This window comes from Astatotilapia calliptera, chromosome 3 (genome assembly GCF_964374335.1).
Source record: "Astatotilapia calliptera chromosome 3, fAstCal68.1, whole genome shotgun sequence".
In the NCBI taxonomy this organism is placed as follows: domain Eukaryota; kingdom Metazoa; phylum Chordata; class Actinopteri; order Cichliformes; family Cichlidae; genus Astatotilapia; species Astatotilapia calliptera.
The window spans coordinates 51472917-51487017 of record NC_137424.1 but is presented as its reverse complement, the minus strand read 5'-3'; the positions used below and the strand labels follow the sequence as shown (position 1 = coordinate 51487017).

At 41.0% G+C, this 14101-nt stretch overlaps 1 protein-coding gene across 1 annotated transcript; it reads right to left on the bottom strand.

The window, feature by feature from the left end:
* Nucleotides 1–9975: 9975 nt before the first annotated feature.
* LOC145421567 (uncharacterized) lies at nt 9976–13783 on the bottom strand. The gene is made up of 2 exons (XM_080292029.1): nt 11026–13783; nt 9976–10800 (listed from the first exon to the last, which is right to left on the bottom strand). The coding sequence occupies exons 1-2, from the start codon at nt 12421–12423 to the stop codon at nt 10282–10284; spliced, it is 1917 nt and encodes a 638-aa protein (XP_080148155.1). The 5' UTR covers nt 12424–13783; the 3' UTR covers nt 9976–10281.
* Nucleotides 13784–14101: the final 318 nt, after the last annotated feature.

Genomic DNA, 14101 nt, shown 5'->3' with positions numbered 1-14101 from the left:
AATCTTATTGTAAATGATTCAATCCAAATGTGAAGGTGGAGCTACTGATTATGGGGTTGATTATGGGAGAGATTCAAAGGCTTTCAATTGTGTCAAATGTCATTCTAATTAAGAGTGAAATGTGCAGCTAACAAGGTCTAAAGCCATAGCAGTTCATAAAGGTGGCGCATTCACGCTGTCATTTCTGAACATATTTCTTATTGAAATATAGGTTTCTGACTTGGGGGAAAAAAATAATTCTGTCAAAACATTTTGCAATGCATGTTCACAACATTTATGTATTTCAATGTAATTCCATTAAGCTAGTGGTGTGGTGTTTAAATGGTCCTTAAAGCACTGTCATAATGAATCTGGGTCATGTAAAAAGACAGAAATATATTATATATAAAATGTATTTTATCTACATCTTTGTGTAATCTGCTGATTCTGTGCAAAATTAAAAATATTTCTACAATATGAATATTGTCTAATATCTTTTCCATCTATATAGAATACATTTGAGATGTATTTTGAATATTTACTGTGTTGATTTAATCATTTGTCAAACTTATTGTAAAAGTTTGTTCTTTAAATGTCAATGCAATAACGGGAAAAAACATTATTTGAAAGTCAGGAATAGGATGCCTAGTTTTGCAAAAATGCTAAACAAAGAAATAAATAAACTTTACACAAATGAATGAAAAGCATTTTTATCAATCCCAGAGGGAAATTCTAATGTAGGGTTTTATTTAATCACATGTTCAAAGCAAACTTCTCGTAAATTTGTGGCTTTCCCCCACATCTTTTTGTCATTCAATGTTAATTGTTAGTTGTTTCCTGTTTGTGATAACACAAGTAAATCTTTTGTTCTCTATGAAAAACTTACAATAGTTTAGTTTCACTCATGATTGTCTAACTCATATAAGTATGATATTACATTTTTCTTCTTAGGATAATATATGTCGGGTTAATGTCATATATATTTTTAAGAAGTATCCAAAACATGCAAGTTTCATTTATATAATTTTTTAAGGGATCTTATATGTATTTTCACTCTTGTATATTTTTCATACAAGTTTCACACAAGACAGATAAAAACCTTACAAGATTTATATATATCTTTTCCATATGGGGAAGCTAGCAGAAGTTAGCTCACTAGTTTCGCTAGTTACCTAAGCATGATATAGCATGTTCTGACTGAGAGATTTCTGAAAAAATTCAAACGTACAGCTCTGTTATCACTTCCAACATAAATGAAGACAGGAAACTAAACAGCAGTGACGTTTGTAGGGTTACTGAAGTTGGGCTAGCTGGTATATAATGATGTGCTACCTGATCGCTAGCGACACAGCTATGTTAGCATAATATAAACAGTGAAGCTGGAGGACGAACACTAACACATTTCCACTAATAAAAGTTAACGTGAAGGTTCCTCGTGGTTAGAGACAAATGCAATCGCACGGCAGGATGCTGTAAACGGACCAAACTTCAGTCAGGAGAACAACTGAGATAATCCATCCACAATACGAGGTTAGTCATTAATATACTGCAACAACATGGGAATAGAGCAGAATTCATTCATTAATGAATCAATGGTACAGAAGTGGAGGAAGCAAGAAGAATGAGTTTAATAAAGTTTGATTTATCTGACTGCTTTGTTTCGCTTAATGTGCCTTATAATCCCGTGCACCTTATGGTCCGAAAAATACGTACTGCACACTGCAGTTTAATGTTGCAAAGCACCTCTTTTTAACTTCAGTGGATATTATACATGGTTATGCTCAGGATATGTCAGCCCATTTCTACTGGAAATGCCTTTTGGTTAAACTAAAGGAATTTGCATTTGCACTGTTACATTTTTATAAAGCTTTAATGTACATAAAAACCAGCTTCTTCTTTAAGTGAAAATAAATGGAAGGTTGTCTTTTTGCGCTAGTAATGTTGTGGAGTTGTATTTTGTCTCGCATCAATTATATCATCAGTTATATCGTTATCGCAAATTTTCAAATATATATCGTGATAAATATTTTTGGCCATATCTCCCTGCTCTACTTACTAGGGTATATTAGACTTAACAGTTAATATATACAGTAATGGACTTCTATATATTTTACATAAGATTAAAACTTTGGGTGTAAGATTCAGATAATTATTTATTAAAAGCTAGACATTTTAAATGAGAATAAGAAAGAAAAGTATGTCTTTGTGTCCCCTTTTCCCTGTTAATGCCCTATCGGCCCCCCTGGCTAAACTTTGCTAGATCCGCCCCTGCACAGTTACCAGCCGTCAGCTACGTAGAAAAAGATCCTGGTGTAGAAATTAATATTAAATAAATTCTAACAACAGCTCATCAAGATTAAACGTGCTGCTGTTGTTCAGCCGCTGGTTTCCTCTTTTTGGTGCAAAGTGGGCGAAAAACAAACAAGAGAGACGGACTCACGACAGAAAAGCCGATCAGCTGATCATTAATCAGTTTCATGATTGAAGTAGCAGCAGGAGAGGGAGGGAGAGAGGCAGTCGCTCCATATATTGGTTGTTAAGCTTAACGTGGAAATGCTTTACAAACATTCAGAGATGAACTTACACACTTGCTTTACTTCTCTCTGGGATAACTTCCTCAGAGATGAAATGCTGGTTTGGTAGCGAGGCTACAAATACACACAGCCGCTCTATCACGTGACCACACTGCTCCGACGTGCTACGGTTATGAGTCGAGTTACACCATGTCGCAAGTTTTGTGAGGTGCTTTTTTGATATTTAATGGATCGGATTAAATTTTTTTATTTCTCTCCGATATCCGATCCAGTAATTTACATCAGTATCGGACCGATACTGATACGTAATATCAGATCGGTCCATCTCTAATCATGACCCGCAGCTTTTATGGCTGTGGTTTCAGGAAACATCAGCTGATACTAGAAATTAATATTAAATAAATTCTAACACCAGCTGACCAAGCTTAATCATGCTGCTGTTGTTTAACGCGACCTCTGCTGGTTTCTTCTTTCTGGTGCAATGTGGGCGATAAACAAACAAGAGAGACCGGACTTGCGACAGATAAGCCGATCAGCTGATCATTGATCGGTTTCATGATTGAAGTAGCAACAGGAGAGGGAGGGAGAGAATGAGAGAAGAAGAGGCAGCTGTTTAGCAAAGACGCAGAATAACTCCAGCTTTGTGTCTTTTTCATTGTAGCTGAAGTACGGGACAAACTGTTCCTTTTCACCTCAATACGAAACGCGTAATATTTTCTCTGAATACGAGGCGATTCCGTTTTTTACAGGACGGTTGGCAACTCTACTAACTAACCTTATGAACAAAATAAAGTTCAACATCAGTAACAGCACCCACCCACGTGTATAGAAACCCCGTCATGCTAGCTAGCACGCAGTACGAAAAAGTCAGCATAACAAAAATAAACTCCACCTAAACTTGGTTCATATCTGACCCAGATAGACTGCAGGTCATAACTTCTTACCTGAAGTTCAGTTCACCTGACACTCGGTCCGGCGGCCGCCTCAGGTCTCTCCTCCTGCCTCCACTTTCCATCATCCACCTGCTGGCCTCCACCACTTGCTAATCTTACTGAATCTGTGGAAGCTCCGCGATAGCCAGAAGTAACGAATAATGACCCTATCTAAATCCCAGTAACGATTAACGCGTTCCTGATTTTGGCATAACAACTACACTGGTGTTTAGACTGTGGGAGGAAGCTGGAGAACCTGGAGCACCCACACAAACTCCACAGAAAGACCACTGCCAGTGAGTGGTTTTTAACTCGAGACCTTCTTGCTGTGAGGCAGTAGTGCCAACTCAAAATATGAAGTTAGTGTTTAATAGTGGAAACGTTGTTCTTCCTGTTAAACTTAATCGTGTGTGTGTGTGTGTGACCTCTGCAAAAAATGTAAGACTGAATCCAAAAATCTTGATTGAATTGACAGTAAAAAGTAAAACATTAAAAATAAAATCTTCAAACTGTGAAGAAGATAACTCTCTTGGGTGTGACAAATGCTATTTTAAAACTGATATACGATGTTATTCTTGTTAACTTGCTCATTATATTATTGTGAAAGCTATAGGCCTACAGTGAATCTTAAAAACAACAGTCATTTAGACATTAGGTAATTTTATGTGATCTATTATGGCACAATGTTTCATTGCAATGCTTTGTTGTAGTGCAGCAGCAGGTCCAGAAGCTCTTTTTTCATTGTTGATACCAGTCAGAGGTAGCTAGAAGGACTTCTTGACATTTCTTGTTAACCTTCATTTTTCCTAGTAGAAAAATGTATCTGTGTTTTTTGTGTGAATGTTCCAAACAAACTGTGGTGAAACTGAAAACAAACAGTAGGAGGAATGTTGCAATTGTTGTTAGACCTGTTTTTTTAACCTGATACTGACCTGATATCTCCAGGAAAAGTAATGTTTCAGAGAAGCTCAATAGAAAGTGAAAATTATTTTTTTACAGAATAAATGTTTTACATTTCAAACTCTGGACACTTTTAAACAGTTCATTTTTCCTCTGGATTTTCTCATCTCTTCATTCAAAACACACTGTTTATACGATAGCATGTTCATCAAGTTCAAATTCAAATTGACATTTTATTCGTCACATACACAGTCATATAAGTACAGCATACAGTGAAATGCTTGTGTCCAGGGAGGGGGGGCTGCAGACTGAGAACAATTTTTTTTCAATGTAATGAGTTTCATAAATACACCCTTTTTGCACACGCGCTTTTCTACTCAATAATGTTGCTGTCAATATACTTGATATTTATTTATTATCACCTCTGTCAATCCTTGATATTTATTATTGAGTGATTTGTACACATTGTGCTATTTCTTAAATCTGTAAATCTGTAACATATTGTATTGTTAAATAGTCTAGTTTGTTTATGTTATTTTACTGTAACAGAAACAGACTGTAACCCACATAATTTCCTCAGGGATTAATAAAGTATGCTGATTCTGAATGATTCTGAAAGCCTTTCAAGCACAAAATGTATCAGGACTTTGAATGCTAAAGAGGGGCTGAGAAGGTGACTAGCCACTATATTTCCATCTAAAAACTTAAGTCCAAGGGATCAACCAGGGTGGGAACTACACATAACAGGCAACTTAGCAAGGAATCCATTTAACTGTATACAAAGCAAGGCAAGGCAAGTTTATTTGTATAGCACAATTCAACCACAAGGTTATTCAAAGTGCTTTACAGAGACATTAGAAACAAAAACAAATAAAAAGCATGATTTAAAATTGATTAAAACAAGCAAACAAACTAACTAACTAATTAACAAACAAACAAAACAGTATATAAAATCAAAACAGATAAAATCAGAACAGTAGATAAAATCAGTAGTTAAAATGTAAGTTTTGAAATTTAAGCTTAAAAGTGTAGATTTGGTGTTTTATTCAAACGCAGCTGAGAACAGGTGAGTCTTCAACCTGGATTTAAATAAACTGAGTGTTTCAGCTGATCTGAGGCTTTCTGGGAGTTTGTTCCAGATATAAGGAGCATAAAAGCTGAATGCAGCTTCTCCGTGTCTGGTTCTGACTCTGGGAACTGATAAAAAACAGGATCCAGATGACCTGAGGGATCTGGAAGGTTCATACTGGGTCAGGAGGTCACTGATGTATTTTGGTCCTAAACCATTCAGAGCTTTATAGACCAGCATCAGAACTTTAAAGTCTATCCTCTGACGGACAGGCAGCCAGTGTAAAGACCTCAGAGCTGGACTGATGTCGTCCACTTTTTTGGTCTTAGTGAGGACTCGAGCAGCAGAGTTCTGAATGAGCTGTAGTTGTCTGACTGATTTTTTAGGTAGACCTGTAAAGATGCTGTTCAGAATCGTGTTTATTGGCCAAGTATATGTGCAGACACATACAGGGAATTTGGTTCCGGTAGATGGTGGCTCTCAAGCACAGCAATGTAAATCTCACACACACACACACACACACACACACACACACACACACACACACACACACACACACACACACAAGTGTCTATATATACACATTGCACATACATACACAAAGCTCTGTAAACCAACTATAAATAACGAATCTAAACTTATATACATAAAATACAGAAATGAATGAGGTGGAATGAATACTACAAAATGTACATAAGGTGCAGTTGCAGTCTGGCAGTGGGAGCAGTGTGACAGGTCAACTGTTAAGAAGGGAGATGGCGAGGGGAAAGAAACTGTTCCTGTGTCGGGTGGTCCTGGTCTGCAGGCTTCTACACCATCTGCCAGAGGGCAGCAGATCAAAAAGTCTGTGTGCAGGGTGTGAGGGGTCTGTGATGATTTTCCCTGCCCGTTTCCTGGTTCTTGAGAGGTACAGATCCTGGATGGAGGGCAGGGGGGTGCCGATGATCCTTTCTGCTGCCCGTACAGTCCGCTGCAGTCTGCTCCTGTCCTGTTTAGTGGCTGCTCCATATTAGACTGTGATGGAGGAGCACAGGACAGACTCAATGACCGCAGTGTAGAACTGGATCAGCAGCTCCTGTGGAAGACTGTACTTCCCCAGTTGTCTCAGGAAGTACATCCTCTGCTGGGTCTTTTTGAGGATGGAGTTGATGTTGGTCTCCCACTTCAGGTCCTGGGAGATGGTTGTACCCAGGAACTTGAAGGTCTTCAGAGTTGACACAGGGCTGTCTGATATGGTGAGGGGGAGCAGAGTTGAGGGATGTCTCCTGAAGTCCACCGTCATCTCTACAGTCTTAAGAGTGTTCAGCTCCAGATTGTGCTGACTGCACCAGAGTACCAGCCGCTCAACTTCCTGCCGGTATGCAGACTCATCACCATCTTGAATGAGGCCAATGACAGTGGTGTCATCTGCAAACTTTAGGAGTTTGACAGCCGAGTTATTGGAGGTGCAGTCGTTAGTGTAGAGGGAGAACAGTAGTGGTGAGAGGACACATCCTTGAGGGGCACCAATACTGAGGGACCGGATTTCAGAGGTGATCTCCCCCAGCCTCACTTGTTGCTTTCTGTCTGTCAGGAAGCTGGTGATCCACTGACAGGTAGCTGGTGACACGCTGAGCTGGGAGAGTTTGGAGGAGAGAAGTTCAGGCACAGTGGTGTTAAAAGCCGAACTAAAGTCCACAAACAGGACCCTGGCATAAGTTCCCGGGCGGTCAAGGTGTTGCAGGATGTAATGCAGCCCCATGTTCACTGCATCATCCACCGACCTGTTTGCCCAGTAGGCAAACTGCAGAGGGTCCAGCTGGTGGCCTGTAATGTCTTTCAGATGGGCTAACACCAGTCGTTCGAAGGATTTCATGACCACAGACGTCAAGGCAACAGGTCTGTAGTCATTCAGTCCTGTGATGGTGGGTTTCTTGGGAACAGGGATGATGGTGGAGCGTTTGAAGCAGGAGGGAACTTCACACAGCTCCAGGGATCTGTTGAAGATGCGAGTAAAGATGGGAGCCAGCTGTTCAGCACAGGTTTTGAGGCAGGAGGGTGAGATGCCATCTGGTCCGGGGGCTTTCCTGGGCTTCTGTTTCTGGAATAGTCGGCTCACATCCTGAGTGTGTATTCTTAGTTTCAGGGAGGAGGAAAGGGGGGTGAGAGGTGTGGTGGAGGTCGTTGAGTCTGGATTGGAGAGGGTGGTGGTGGTCGTTGAGTCTGGATTGGGGAGGGTGGGGGTGGTCGTTGAGTCTTGATTGGGGAGGGGCAGGGTGAAGGGGGGAGAGGTGGAAGGTGTGTTGGGGGTCAATGTCTGAAGCAATGTCCCTGGGGAGGGGAGGGTGGGGCGTGGGAGTCTGTCCGTCTCAAACCTGCAGTAGAAACTGTTTAACTCGTTGGCCAGGTCTTTGTTTGCGTCAATAGTGGGTGGGGGGCGTCTGTAGCTGGTGATTTCCTGCAGGCCCCTCCACACTGTCGCTGGGTCGTTGGCTGAGAGCCGTTCTTCCAGCTTCTGGGAGTAGATCCTTTTAGCTGCTTTGATCTCCTTGGTCAGTGTGTTCCTGGCTTGCTTGTACAGGACCCTGTCAGCACTTCTGTAGGCGTCCTCCTTGGCCTTACGAAGATGTTGGAGTTTAGGAGTGAACCATGGTTTATTGTTGTTGTATGTGCAAAAGGTCTTTGTTGGCACACACACGTCTTCACAGAAACTGATGTATGATGTCACAGTGTCCGTGAGCTCATCTAGGTTCTCAGATGCAGCTTCAAAAACAGTCCAATCAGTGGAGTCAAAACAGTCCTGCTTTGCTGCGTTAGTTCAAAACTTCACAGTTTTGACTACAGGCTTGGCACGTTTGAGTTTTTGCCTATAAACTGGAATAAGATGGACCATGCAGTGATCAGAATGTCCCAAAGCTGCCCGGGGCACAGAGCGATAGGCATCTTTTAGAGTGGTGTAGCAGTGATCCAGTATGATGTTGTCCCTGGTGGGGCAGTCTATATGCTGTCTGTATTTAGGGAGTTCGTAGTTTAGGTTTGCTCTGTTAAAATCCCCAAGAATAATTGTAAAGGAATCCGGGAATTTCCTCTCCAGGGTAGTAATCTGGTCAGCCAGCTCGCACAGTGCGTTGTTCGCGTTGGCCTGTGGAGGGATGTAAACTCCGACCAGCATGAAGGAAGAAAACTCCCGCGGTGAATAAAAAGGTTTACAGTTGATGAAAAAACTTTCCAAGTGTGGGCTGCAGTGTTTCTGTAACACTGTGACATCAGTACACCAACCTTCATTAATGTAGAAGCAGACTCCACCACCCTTTGTTTTCCCTGAGAGCTCTGTTTCGCGGTCCGCCCGGTGAAGTTGGAAGCCCGGCAGATTTAAGACAGCGTCTGGGACTCGCTCACTGAGCCAGGTTTCAGTGAAGCAGAGGGCAGCAGAGCGTGCAAAGTCCTTGTTAGTCCGGTTTAAGAGCAGTAATTCATCGACTTTGTTTGGAAGAGAGCGGAGATTCGCGAGGTGAATGGAGGGGAGTGCCATGCGGAATCCTCGCCGACGTAGTTTCACCAGCGCACCGGCGCGACTCCCCCGTCTACGTCTTCTCCAGGAGCCACAGAGAGCTGCTGCGCCTCCAACTAAAATCTCCAAAAAACTTTCCGGGTTTGTGAAAAATGGATAAGAACTATAGTGAGATGACTGCCTGATGTTAAGCAGTTGATCTCTGGAGAAAGTGATGTGGTCTGAGTGACCAAAAGCGCAGAAAATAAACAAAAACAAGAAAAGTGCGAGAGAGCGCAGTACCGAGGCTGCCATCCGCGGCGCCATCTTTGAAATGTTACAATAATCAAGCCTACTAAAGATGAATGCATGGACTAGTTTTTCCAGGTCCTATTGAGACATCAGATCTTTTATCCTTGAAATATTCTTGAGGTGATAGTAAGCTGATTTTGTTATTGTCTTAATGTGTTTTTCTAAGTTTAGGTCTGCATCCATCACTACACCCAAATTTCTCACCTGGTTTGTGGTTTTTAGGTGTATAGATTGAAGTTCTCTGGTGACCTGTAATCGTTTTTCTTTGGCGCCAAAGACTATTACCTCAGTTTTGTTTTTGTTTAGCTGGAGAAAATTGTGGCACAACCAGTCATTGATTTCCTCAATGCATTTACCAAGAGCCTGTACAGGGCCTCGGTCTCCTGGTGACATTGTGATATATATTTGTGTGTCATCTGCAGTGTTGCCACAGTTACTTTGAAAAAGTAATATATTACGGACTACTGATTACTCCTTCCAAAAGTAACTTAGTTACTTTACTGATTACTTTATTTTTAAAGTAACTAAGTTAGATTACTAGTTACTTTATTAGTTACTTTCAGAAGCTGCCAATAACACTCCCCACTGCCTCAACATAAAAACATCAACCGATTTTGCCAATACTCACTTTATTGGAAGTGTATTTTAACAGTAATGTCAACAATATATCTCCTGACATTTGAAGTTGAACTTAAAACTTTTTTCCTGACAGAAATACTTGTTTGTATGAAAATAAAGACAGTCTTGTTACTTCACTTAACATAAATACTTTTTATAAAAAAACAAACAAACAAACAAAGAGTCTTTCTTGACTTCCCTTAAGATACTTTTTATACCATCCACATGTAAGCACTATTGTCCGCTTTTGTAACTTTGGACTAATCTTATGAAAAAAAAAAAAAAGAGACTGCAGGTCCAACTTAAATTGCCTTACTTCCTTGCAGGTAATTGTTTTAAGTTAATCAACTTGAAAACTTTAATAAGTTTATTAAGTGACTTTGATAAACTTAATTCAATTACTTGTAAATAGTTATTTAAATTGGATTCCCCATTCTCTGTTTTTTCAGTATATGTTGTCATCGCATGTTATGGGGGAAACAGTAGAGTGGAGCGAGTAAACCAGTGGTTGTACCTCATTAACAGAAGCTTCTCAAACCTTTTGTCAGAAAGTCGATTTCTTTTAGGCGTGAGCACCAAACCTCCCAGACTAAAAAGTCGCTCCACAGGAGCACTTGATGGGGTTGGAGTGTTATACTTTAAAAAAATTGTCTTTATGCTTGAAAATTTATGCAGAATCTGAAGGTCGTAGCCTGACATCAGGTAGTCCATGACTTCTTTTTCTGCAGAATAGGTCTCCTCCTCTGGCTCTGCCTCAAAAGTGAAAAAGTCCATCTCACCTTGGCTGCTAGATGTAGTAGCACTGGGCACACTGGCAGGGTTTTTTGCCAGAGGAGCAGTGGTGCAACACTCTGCTGTCAGAAGCTGTTTTACTCGCTCCCTCCTTCCTGCATCTCTCAGCCATCGGAGTTTGAATTTTGGACAACTGGCAGCTGCAAGAAGGGCATCTTTGTCATCCAGCACACCGGCGAAACGAGTCTGAATAGCCTAAAAAACATAATTGATATTTTTATGCCTACAATTTATTATGTTATTGAATTATTTGCAAACCATGCCTAATATGAGATCAGTATTATGGATTTATTTTGTTTTAGGTTACTTGTAAACATTTTAATTGTTTTAATCTTATTTTTCAATGATAATTAATATTCTGTTCCATGTTTGTGAATTGTATGAAGCAAAAAATCTGACTAATTTCAAGATAGAGCGTACCTGTACAATGGCATCTGGAAGGCCTGCAGTCATCCTGGAGAGGTCATCTTTCACAGCCTGGGTCTTCTGCATCAGAACTTCAAGTGTTGGTAGTAAAGTTCCATATGGACAGTCGCCTTGTAAAATGTCCAGTGCTGCAGTCACAGGTTTCATGGCCATGCAGTACTCATGCAGGAACTGGTATTCTTGATCTTTGAAGCACTTCAGTCCTAGCTTTGTGCACAGAGTATTCAGCTCACCCATGGGGATTTCTGCAATTCTCTTTACAGCATCAAAAAAGGAATTCCACCTTGTGGATGTTGGTATTAGGAGCTTTCTTTTGCTGATTTCTTCCACTGTTTCTGATGCAAGTGTAGATCTACTCGATTTGGTCCAAAGAGCTATGCATTTTGCTGTGCTGCTCCTATACACAGCCCTGCTCTCTGCATTGGTTGTTAAATGTTTCTCCACATCACGTGTGCAAATTATGTTGATGGTGTGCGAAGCACACCTGCGGTGCGGGGGAAGAGACAGCTGACCATCACTTTCATTCTCAGCCGAGAGGATTTCTGACAGATCAGAAAAAGTGACATCATCGTCTTTGGGGCTGGACTCTTCCTCCTCCGTCTCATCATCGGACTCCATGACAGGATGATAAACTTGAAACGCCTTAACAAAGTTGGATCCATTATCAGTAACTGTTGCAACTACTTTGTTGAGTAATCCATAAGAGGAGTGGATGTTTTCGATTTCTGTACCAATGACATCATACGTGTGTCTACCACGAATTCGCCTACATGCTAATGCAACCTTGTGACGCTCTAATGTGGTTCTACTGATCCAGTGGAGCGTTACTCCCATATAGCTTCTGTTGTTAGCAGTCCAAATATCCGCGGTAGTTGAAACAAAGTCAATCTCATTCAGTGTGGCCTTCAAATTTCTCTCCATTTCTGTAAACTCCTTCTCCAAGTAAGAAGTAAAAGTCGTTCGGTGAGGCAGCTTGGCATTAACAGAAGTAGGGATCTTTTTTATTATGGCACGAAACGAGGGCGAGTCAACAGTGTTTATAGGTAGCATTTCTTCTACAATATACTGCGCGACCAACTTCTTCAATTCTTCATCACTTACTGGTTTTGCACCAAAGTCCAACTTTTGTTGTTTGGGGGGTGTAGGACCTTCTGCGGAAGTCACGGCTCTCTGCTTCGGACCACTTGGTGGGACTCTCTCTGTGAGTTTGACTGTGCTGTGCTGCGACTCCAAATGTTTCTTTAAGTTTGACGTAGTGTTTTTGAAGGTAGATAACACTTTTTCGCCAACACAGAGTGTACAACGAACCTTAATATTTAAATCTTTAGTTGACAGAAACTCAAAATAGTGACCATATTTCCAGCTAAAGAACGAACATCTCTCTCCCTCCATTGTTGTTTACACTTTTTTACGTCGCTGGCTGCTTGTGAGCGGGAAACGTGACCTGTCGCTTATGTGACGTTTCACGACACGTATGCGTTTGTCATCCGCTGAGACGAAAAGAAGAAACCAAATCTTTTTGCTTAAAAAAATAGTAACACACAGTGGTTTGGACAAGTAACTTTAATCTGACTACTGTTATGGAAATAGTAACGCGTTAGATTAGTCGTTACTGAAAAAGTGGTCATATTCGGAGTAACGCGTTACTAAGCAACGAGTTACCGGCATCACTGGTCATCTGTATAGCTGTGGTAGTTTATTTTGTTGTTCTTTATAATCTGTGCCAGTGGGAGCATGTAAATGTTAAACAGAAGGGGTCCCAAGATGGAACCTTGGGGAACTCCACATGTGATACTTGTCTGCTCAGATGTGAAGTTACCTATTGATACAAAGTATTTCCTGTTTTCTAAGTATGTTTTGAACCAGTTTAGTACAATTCCTGAAAGACCTGTCCAGTTCTCCAGTCGTTTGAGTAATATATTGTGGTCAACTGTATCAAATGCTGCACTGAGATCCAGTAAAACTAAGACTGACATTGTTCCACTGTCTGTATTCAGACATATGTCGTTAAACACTTTGGTTAGAGCAGTTTCAGTGCTGTGGTTCTGTCTAAAACCTGACTGAAAGGCATCGTAGCAGTTATTCTGTTTTAAGAAGTAATTGAGCTGTTGAGAAACTGCTTTTTCAATTATCTTACTTAAAAATGGGAGATTTGAGAGATTTGTGTCCTCTATTGTGTGTGGCCTCTGTTACATGCTGAGTCAGCCCAAAGTTGCCCAGAGTGTTACTCAGGTCTTTAGTCCCTTTGTCCTGAGGGTTGTCCACATGGATGTTAAAATCCCCAACAATAATTACACAGTCGAAATCAACACAGATCACAGACAGCAGTTCACTGAGGTCATTGAAAAAGTCTGTGCAGTATTTGGGAGGCCTGTAAACATTAAGAAACACAACTTTGGATGGGGCCTTCAGCTGTAAAGCCACATATTCAAAAGACTGAAAACTTCCAGGAGATAGCTGCTTACATTGAAATGATTCATTAAATAAGACAGCAACCCCTCCTCCTCTCCTGCTCACCCTGGCCTCACTGATAAAACTGTAGTTAGGAGGGGTCGTCTCGATGAGAACAGCTCCACTGTTACTTTGGTTCAACCAAGTTTCAGTTAAAAACATAAAATCAAGGCTGTGCTCAGTGATTAAATCATTAATTAAAAATGTTTTCCCAGCTAAAGATCTAACGTTTAATAAAGCCAACTTAAGTGTTTTAGAGGCATTACTTGTCCCCTCGTGTTTGGGAGCAGTCTGTGGCACACAAGGTATGTTTACTATATTTAAAGGTCTTTTAGAGTGCAGCTCTCTGTGTTTTGACCACGCCACATGTCTCCTTCTGTCACCTAAAAGTACAGAAATTTAAAAACCTTCTAGTAAACAGGGTCCCAGCTTCTCCTGGGAAAAGTCACCACTGCCATAATCCTCGCAGCCCGGACCCTTCACACATCACACATCAGACTGCGGAGACAGGGCATGAAGAGGAACTAAGGGGGGCGAGGCTGGGCAATGTGACTTCGATTGCTCTGTTGAGGCAAGGTTGTTTCATTTCCACACAGTCCATTTACCTCCACGTTTACTT